The 9,007-nt window shown below is 53.1% G+C and overlaps 2 protein-coding genes across 2 annotated transcripts; both read right to left on the reverse strand.

The window, feature by feature from the left end:
- Nucleotides 1–1,174: 1,174 nt before the first annotated feature.
- On the reverse strand, nt 1,175–2,209 carry LOC101757888 (low molecular mass early light-inducible protein HV90, chloroplastic-like). The gene has a single exon (XM_004955574.3). The coding sequence runs from the start codon at nt 2,098–2,100 to the stop codon at nt 1,498–1,500; it is 603 nt and encodes a 200-aa protein (XP_004955631.1). The 5' UTR covers nt 2,101–2,209; the 3' UTR covers nt 1,175–1,497.
- A 1,714-nt stretch (nt 2,210–3,923) lies between these two features.
- On the reverse strand, nt 3,924–4,783 carry LOC101758305 (low molecular mass early light-inducible protein HV90, chloroplastic). The gene has a single exon (XM_004955575.2). It carries the CDS (start codon nt 4,645–4,647, stop codon nt 4,102–4,104), a length of 546 nt encoding a protein of 181 aa, XP_004955632.1. The 5' UTR covers nt 4,648–4,783; the 3' UTR covers nt 3,924–4,101.
- Nucleotides 4,784–9,007: the final 4,224 nt, after the last annotated feature.

Consider the following 9,007-nt stretch of genomic DNA (forward strand, 5'->3'; position numbering starts at 1 on the left):
GCATGGGACGGTCACAGAGGGACTTGCCGGGGCTGCGGGACCTGCCAGCCGCGGAGGGGGCCGGCGGGAGCGGTGGTGGCGTGGCCGGTCTTCTTGGGGAAGATGGCCAGCGGGTGGCCGGTGGAGGATAGAGCCGCCCGTCGGAGGGAAGGGAGCCAGTGAAGAGCGGCGGGCGGCGGATGGGGTCGGCAGCGGACGAGGCCGACAGGCAGCGAATGGGGCAGCCGATGGAGCGGGTGGCGGACGGGGCCGGCGGGCGGGGCAGCGGATGGAGCAGGTGGCGGACGGGGCCGGCGGGCGGCAGGCGTAGCCAGCGGCAGACGGGGCCGGCGGGCGGCGGGCGTAGCCAGCGGCGGACGGGGCCAGCGAGCGGCGGACAGGGCCGGCGGGCGGAGGGCAAAGCCGGCGGCGGATGGGGCCGGCGGGCGGCGGGCGGTATCGCGATGGTGCCGGGACGAGGGGTATGCGGGAAAATCAGCTCGCTTACACAAGAAGCGCCTCCAAGGCCGTGTAGGAGAAAAGTGGAGGGCTAGTTGTATTCTGGATTATGGGAGAAGCGGCTTGTGTGGTAAGCGGGAAATAAGTAAGGTGTTTGGATGGGTTTATCACTTATTTCCACCGATAAGTGAGAAATAAGCAGATACAAGCAGAGCCTTAATATTTGGATTTTCCTTTGTATCAGTACAGTACAAAGTTGAAAAAATTGACTCTAATAATACTTTACGGAGATGGCAACTCCTTCCAAAATGTAGATTATTTTAACTTTTCTAAATACATAGATGTTGCTATGTATCTAGATATAACCCTATATTTAGGTGCATATTAAAATCTATAAAATCCAAAACGATATTTTGTTATGTATCTAGACATAAACCCTATATTTAGATGTATATTAAAATCTAGAAAATTCAAAACGACCAGCATTTTGGAACGGAAGGAGTAGCATTCTCGTGCAAATTACGGTACACAGCACTCCTACCTGCAGACAGTGAGCCGTAGCTTGAGTGGCTAGTAGTGCAGGTGCACGCTAGCCGCCAGCATCCGATGGATGTGCCGGGTTGGTTGCCCGAAGATCCACTGCGTAAGTCGTAGCGCGCGGTCGATCCCTAGGATCGGCGCTGGTGCCTCATCGAAATTTGTCTCCGGAAAATAAATTTCATTAACATTCACGCGTGGAGCGAATGCGGCTGCATACGGAAAGATTTTTTGAGCTATAGCTGATTTCCTTTTTATGGAGCAGCAGCCGATCAGCTGGCCGTGCAGCTCCGCTGCAGCCTCTCAAGTAGCACAAGCGAGCAGGCGTGTGAGTGGAGTATGCGGGTTTGTGTGGCGTATGTTATCTAGAACGGATACACAGCTGTATCTAGATGAGATGTATTGAAAAAAAAAAAGGACTCCTATCATGCTCAGTACTGCATTCCGGCCTACAGTTGTTAAGGTACAGATTCAATGTACACAGCACGTACGGGGTCCGACCCTACGCACGTACGTACGCGTCTACGCGTTGATGAAGGGCGCGCCGGTGAGGTACTCGGTGAAGGCGAGCGCGACGAGCCCGAGCATGGCGAAGCGGCCGTTCCAGAGCTCCGCGTCGGCGCTCATGACGCCGCCGCTCCTAGCTTCGGCGCTGTCCCCCTTTAGGAGAGGTACCAGTGACGCCACGGAGAGCACCGCGGCGGTGGCAGCGAACCAGGCGAGCCCGGACCCGCTGCCGGCCTGCGAGAGGAGGCCCCCGCCGCGGGACGCCTCGACGGCGAGCGCGGACACGAAGCCCACCATGGCGAGCCGGCCGTTGATGCGCTCGGGCGCAGGGCCGCTGAACGCTAGCGCGTCCCACAGCCCCGGGCTCGCCGGCTTCTTCGCCGCCTTGGGCTTCGGCGTCGGGGTGGCCGCCGATGGGGTGGAGGCCGAGGAGGAGGACGCGGGGCTCGTATCCTCCGTTGTTGGCTCAGCGTCCTCGGCCTGGGCCCTGACGACCTGCAGGGCGCGTCGCCGCGGCGCGAGCGCGGACGCCGGAACCCGAACGGGGAACCCGCCGGCACGAGCGCCGCCGGCGGCGAAGGATAGGGAGCCCATGGATGCCATCACCGTGGCTGCCATCGGAGTTGGTGGTGCACGGGTGCGGTGGATCGGAGATCGAATTGTAAGCTCGCGGAGCAGCAAGATGCTCGCTGCAGTGTCCGTGTCTCTCTGTTGCTTTCGAGCTGTGTGATGGCAGCGAGGAGGGTGCCGGCATTTTATAGTGGGAGGGGCGGTTGGTATTTGGTAGCCCGCCCGTGACGGAGTGGGCGGTGCTGGCGGCGGCGGGGGCCACGTCGCCGGGAGATTCACGGCCGCAGACCGACCTGATCGACCCGCGCAGGTGGGAGCGCATGCGCGCGACGTGGAGGGAGGCAGCATCACAGCGAGCTGGGTTACTGCATCGCCGTCGACGTGGACGCCAAGACCGCCGCGTGACAAAAGTGGCAGAAGATTCCAGGACCGCGCAGGGAGACGTGCGAGTTGCGAGCATCAGTGCGAGTGGCGACAACGAAGAAGCCGCCAAGTTTGCACAAAGCAATGGATCACCATACTAACAAAAGATGGTTCAAGGCAAAGCAAAAACTCCTCCTCTTCAACAACCATACATCTTAACAATTTACGTTAGATTGGTCTCCAGGTTCGAGAAGCCCCATTCAACACATTGTTTTTGAGTACTCCGTTTGTAACAAAGTTCAAATTTGGAGCAAACATGTACTCATTAATTAGAACCAGCTGCGTAGAATAAAAATGTACAGTTACAAAACAGTGTCACTTCCACTTAACTACAGCACCTAACAAAGTAAGTTAGCTATGTTCGCTAACATCTTAGCTAGCCAAGGTCTAAACATGTTTGCAAAGTTAGTAGGAAGCTTTGAACCGTAGAAGAAAAGTTGGACCGTCATCGAACCGATGAGACTCTGGTTCACTGGTTCGACTAGTGGGTCGATCAGGTCAACCCGGTTCAAATGGGCTATATACTCTCCCCGTTCATATAAGAAATCTTGGTGAGATGGCTTTGGGCCTCTATTTGCTTCGTTATTAGCCAGCTGAAGGCCAATTTTAACCCTAAAAGCACTGAGAATATACTCTCCAGATTTGGTTTTTAGCAACTGATTTTTTTATGTAAACTAAACCGGTAGGGTCATCGATCGGTTCACAATTTTTTCTAGTCTATCCGATGATGTGGTCCGTACGTTCTTTGTTCTATGCTTTGAACCAAAGCTAAATGCAGCGTGTTTCATATAAAGTTAGTAATTCGAAAATAAAAAGAAAAGTATAAAATCGGATTGTCTAACTACTATTATACAGGAGATACTTCAAACACGCACTTATAATGTTACAATTCCTTTTATCTCGTATTGACGTGCAAAGAATGGTGCCCCCAATACAAAATTTGGGATTACATGCTACAAAACCAACACATTACAATACACAAAATGACCACTCTATGATGGAACCTGCAGTTCATCCCTTCCAAGTCCTTGACTAAGTAAGACCTCGTATTTATGGCTAATTATTTTTTTAGTTGGATTTGACATACCCATTGACGGCAAGAAGTTTTTACTGATGATGGCTAATTATTTTTTAGTGGGAGTTGGCATACCCGCCCACTTGCATCCATCGGATATGTCATCCATGGCGCACGTGAAGCCTACGTTGGACTGGACTCGATTTCCAACAAACATGAGGGGTAAGATGCAAAGTGTCACATGATGCACCGCTCCTGCACCTCCACCGCAGATGATGTATCTGCCATGGATGCAAATTGGCAGGTGCATGGAAGCACCTCAAGCGCCGGGAGTACTTAGAATTGGATGCCTAACAGCAAGACCATTCGTTCTAAATTCTGCTGACCGGACCTCTTAGAGGGTTCGCGTCGACCTGGTGTTTGGAAAACCAAAAAAACGAAACATTTGGGCCATTTGAAAGTTATCATTTCAAACTTACATGACTATTTAACGGAGAGATATTACAAAGGAGTCCTGCAATGTTTGTCCTAAATATTTTTTCCAGGACTAGATCCTACACAATGTCAGACTAGCTCCTCTGCACAGCTACACGTATCCGATCCGTACGCGTCTACGCGTTGATGAACGGGGCGCCGGTGAGGTACTCGGTGAAGGCGAGCGCGACGAGGCCCAGCATGGCGAAGCGGCCGTTCCAGAGCTCGGCGTCGGCGCTCATGAAGCCGCCGCTCCTGGCTTCGGCGCTGTCCCCCTTGAGGAGAGGTACCAGCGACGCCACGGAGAGGACGGCGGCCGTGGCCGCGAACCAGGCGAGCCCGGACCCGCTCCCGGCCTGCGAGAGGAGGCCCCCGCCGCGGGACGCCTCGACGGCGAGCGCGGACACGAAGCCCACCATGGCGAGCCGGCCGTTGATGCGCTCGGGGGCCGGGCCGCTGAACGCCAGCGCGTCCCACAGCCCCGGGCTCGCCGGCTTCTTCGCCGCCTTGGGCTCCTCCGTTGTTGGCTCAGCGTCCTCGGCCTGGGCCCGGACTACCAGCGCGCGTCGCCGCGGCGCGAGCGCGGACGCCGGAACCCGAACGGGGAACCCGCCGGCACGCGCCCGCGCGCCGGCGGCGGCGAAGGCGATGGAGCCCATGGAGGACATCACCGTGGCTGCCATCGGAGTTGGTGGTGCACGGGTGCGGTGGATCGGAGATGAAGGTGTAGGCTCGCTAGCAGCAAGATGCTCGCTGCAGTGTCGATGTCTCTGTTGCTTTGCTTCGTCTTTTCTCGCTTTCGAGCTGTGCTATGGCAGCGAGGAGGGTGCCGGCCTTTTATAGGGGTAGGCGGCGGTTGCTAGCCCGCCCGTGACGTGGTCGGCGATGGTGGCGGCAGCGGGGGCCACGTCGCCGGGAGATTCACGGCCGCAGGCCGAGCTGATCGACCCGCGGAGGTGGGAGTACATCCGCGCGACGTGGAGGGGGGCAGCATCGCAGCGAGCTCGGTTACTTCGTCGCCGTCGACGTGGACGCCAAGGCCGCCGCGCGCCAAAAGTACATGCGCGCGACGTGGAGGGAGGCAGGAACACAGCGAGCTGGGCGGCCACGTCGCCGTCGACGTGGACGGCCAGGCCGCCGCGCAGGGCTGGCGGTGGCGAGGTGGCCGCGCTCCGTCGCCGAAAAGTGGCAGAAGATTCCAGAACCACGCAGGGACCAGGGAGGGAGCGCGCGGGAGACGACGTGTGAGTTGCGAGCGTCAGTGGCGAGTGGCGACAAAGGGGGAGGTGGCTGTCGTGTGGCTACTGTGATTTTTGCGTGGTTTAACAATGAAGTGAACCGGCTTGGGACTTGGGAGTGAGATCATCAGACTTCTAGACCTTGGTCGAGTTACGGCCGTCCGTTGAGTTTCTCGTTTGTTCTCCGGCGATCTCGTTCCACCATCGACCAGAAGAGCTCGTTGTTGGGGTTTGTCCTCTGTCTTCGAGAGAAGCTGGACCACAACACCAAACGAGTAACATTCTTCCTTAGCTTTGGAAGAGTGAGAGAGATGGAATGAGTAATCAAAATAAGCAAATGGCCCAAGAGTCCTCTCCTCTCACCCCTGGTTTCTTTTATAGGGAGGGGGGGAGGGGGAGGAGGAGGAGGGTGTTTATAATTTTTTCATTGGTGGGGTTGAATATTACAACAAGATTCCTATAATATTACAATAAGACCCCTGGATGCTGCAACCGAGTCCCTAACCCTTACAAATAAGTCCTTAGATCCCGTTTTGGGCCTCTTTTACACAGGGGGTTTATAGCCTTAGTCCACCTAAGGCGTGCCCCCAACAGTAGCCCCTCAACTATTCAGTCTTGACCGGCACAACAAGACCTAATAGTTGCTCCTGTTAAAAGAGGCACAATTACAACCTAGACTCTTGGCTGCGATGAGCTTTGATCTGCATGTGGCTTCACTCTTGAGTCTCGATCATCGGGACCTGCTTCAGAAGCTGAGGTAGTCGAAGTAGTCGTCGTCGATGGTAGTTGCAACACCTTCGGACCTTCTCTCGCGGGCACCAGGCAACTAGGATAGACCGGTCCTCTAGTACGCCCCCAGCCCCCTTTGGCATGTGTTCGCGGGAGAAGCTCCGCAAGTAGTGGATGTAGTCGAAGTAGTAGATGCAGTAGCGGTGGCCGAGGTTGAGTTGCACGTGAAGTCGGTGATGACCTCAATGCTGACGGCGATGCCAAGGGTGAGCCCCTCAAGTCGATGTAGCGGAGGCGAAGTCGAGTGTGATGCCAAGGTTGAGCCCTTCGAGCTGACGTAGCGGCAGGACGCGAAGTCTCGAACATTGTAGAGGTTGGTCTTCCTCAAGCCGATGTAGCAGATGGTGCCGAGGTTGAGCCCCTTGATAGACCTGACCTTTTCGGAAAACTCAAACCTTTGAGATAGGTTAGTATAGCAAGGATATCAATAATAGCGGGTTGGCTGATCGGTTTCGCATGTCATGGTGACAAATTAACTTAGCATGTTGGCTGCATCCTGATGCCTTTAGATACCTTCGATCAAGGGTAAAAAAGATTAGCCCAACAGTGCTTGGCAATTGCTGGTGTGGAATAGGATTTTAACCATCGAAGGTAACATAATTGCGTATGTACTTGCTTTGGCCGGTTCAGCAGGCTGCTATTGGCTTCGGGAGAGTTAGCTGAATTAATCGGGCAGTGGTAGCTTTAGCTTCGGGAGAGTTAGCTGAATTACTCGGGCAGTGGTAGCTTTAGCGCATGCATGTAGAGTTTCTACAAGTGCGAAAGTTTTTTGCTTTATTGCACGCAAACGTACATTGCCATGCAGTTGAGGAGGCTCGGGTGTTCGGCTGGCTTCAGAAGTTTGAGCCATTTATCGAGGTCCACGATGTCCGCGAGCTTGAGGGATCAGCTCGCGGGCTTCTTAACCCGTTTGTGAACGCGAGGATGCCGTGAAGTCGGCGTGAGAGAGATTGCCGCGAGCTGCGAGGCCGGCCTGAGCGAGGTTGGCTTGATGCAATACCCGGATGCAAATATGTTAAAGGTTAGTAGCAATTGAAACGCTTTAAAGATACATAAACGTGCAAAGTACCCCAAGGTTAGGAGCCTCGAGGTTAACCTCTTTGTCACTTATTTTACTTGTCTTATCCTTGGGCACGCTAGCTTCTTGTTCCATGCGACTAAGTTTCCAGGGAACAACTTGGCCGTGACGCCTAGCTTGGCTTACGCCTGTACGCATGCAAGGGTAACAACACTTGTGGCTGTATGCGAGGGTGACGCATGCGAAGGTAAAATATACATGCGCGTATGCATGCCTGCTGATGCATTTTTAGCATACGCATGTGGGTGGCGAGCCTGGGCACTTTGTGTCTCCCACGTGCACTATTGCTACACGAAGGTTCGCCAGCTTCCGGAACTCGGATAAGTTGGCTTGTGGTGGACGTCCGCGCTTGCCACGAGGGTCGGCTCTGGCCGCAAGGGTAGAGCTTGCCACGGAGGTTACTGCTAGCTGCCTAGCTGCGAGGGTAACGCTAGTGAGGTTGCTGCGAGGTTACAAGGCTTGGCAGCCGAGGATTAAGGTGATGGATGGAGCACCGTTTAATTGCTTGGGCACGCGTCCATGCACTCGTAGGTAGAAAGTGAACTGTTTTTTGAAAAAATGTCACCCCCCCTCCTGCCGCTTCGCGCGATAGGATGCTCAGCCCGAAGGTTGCTTCGTGCTCGATGCCATCTCCGGTAGTCGAGGCTGACTCTTCTTGTAAACGAGAAAAACGGGTGTGAAAACTATGCCTTCGTGCGCATATAGCGCGCTTTGATCTGTAGTATAGTATATATTATTATTGCTAGGCTCTCCCGGAGCTGCTATCTTTCCTCCGCGTGAAAACGCGAGGCTATGCAACTTGTTGTTGCACTGAATTTTTGATGGAATCACACTTTTCTCCTCCTCATAAAGGCGCGAAGGTACACAACTTATTGTTGCACTTAATCATGGAAATTCACACTCTCCTCCGCATACCAGCGCGAGGTTACGCAACTTGTTGCTGCACTTAATCATGGGAATTGACGTTCTCCTCCGCATACCAGCGCGAGGCTTCGCAACTTGTTGTTGCACTTAATCATGGGAATTCACACTCTCCTCCGCATACCAGCGCGAGGTTACGCAACTTGTTATTGCACTTAATCATGGAAATTTACACTCTCATCCGCATACCAGCGCGAGGTTACGCAACTTGTTGTTGATGCGATTCATGGATAAAAGTAATGCGTCCATGCAATGCGATGATTTGATGCATGCTTTGATGCATATGAATGAAATGCTTGCATATGCGAGGGTATATATCGTAGTTATCATATCATCAGCCCTATAAGAGAAGGTAGTTTCGATAGAACTTGAGCACGTGATAGAGTGGTTCTCTAAACTGTCTTGATCAACCTCTGAAGGTTGTGACTTGATGCTTTGAAAACCACTTATGGTGGAAGGTCAATGGCTAATGAAAGCCAATAAAGATAATTCCAATAGTTGATGAGAGCCAAATGTCCATGAGATATGTCTCTTGATGAAAACCAACGCGCCAATGAAACCAATATAGCGTGCCCCAATTTTTAACTTCGATTACCAGGTGGAAACCAATGTTCCTTACAAGGGTATGGTATACAAGGGTTAACTTAAACGGACAAACTATTTACAATGGTGAGAACCTGCATGTTAGACAAAGGGAATTTCATATAAAACAAAGGGAATTTCAATATATGAGTTGTAACCTGTATGATTAAGGTCCGTGAGATAGTAGTAATACAAGTAAACAGATAAGTCGACAAAAGATTGCTCGTGCTCAAGCTTTTGTGGACTTACTTCTCAAGCGTCAAGCTCTAGTCGATATACCAACTCTTGGTTGCTTCGACTATCAATTTGAACTTAGTCTCGTGAGGGATAAGACATTGTATTGAAAATGAGATTAGCGAAGTCCTGCAAGTTAGAAGGATTTCTAAGGAGAAGAAATGAGTTTCTAATTGTAACCCCTCTAAGAATCTAGGCAGA

This window comes from Setaria italica, chromosome II (genome assembly GCF_000263155.2).
Source record: "Setaria italica strain Yugu1 chromosome II, Setaria_italica_v2.0, whole genome shotgun sequence".
In the NCBI taxonomy this organism is placed as follows: domain Eukaryota; kingdom Viridiplantae; phylum Streptophyta; class Magnoliopsida; order Poales; family Poaceae; genus Setaria; species Setaria italica.

Excerpts from the sequence above, each read along its gene's own strand:
- LOC101758305 (XM_004955575.2), bottom strand. The coding sequence starts at position 4,647 with ATGGCAGCCACGGTGATGTCCTCCATGGGCTCCATCGCCTTCGCCGCC.
- LOC101757888 (XM_004955574.3), bottom strand. The coding sequence starts at position 2,100 with ATGGCAGCCACGGTGATGGCATCCATGGGCTCCCTATCCTTCGCCGCC.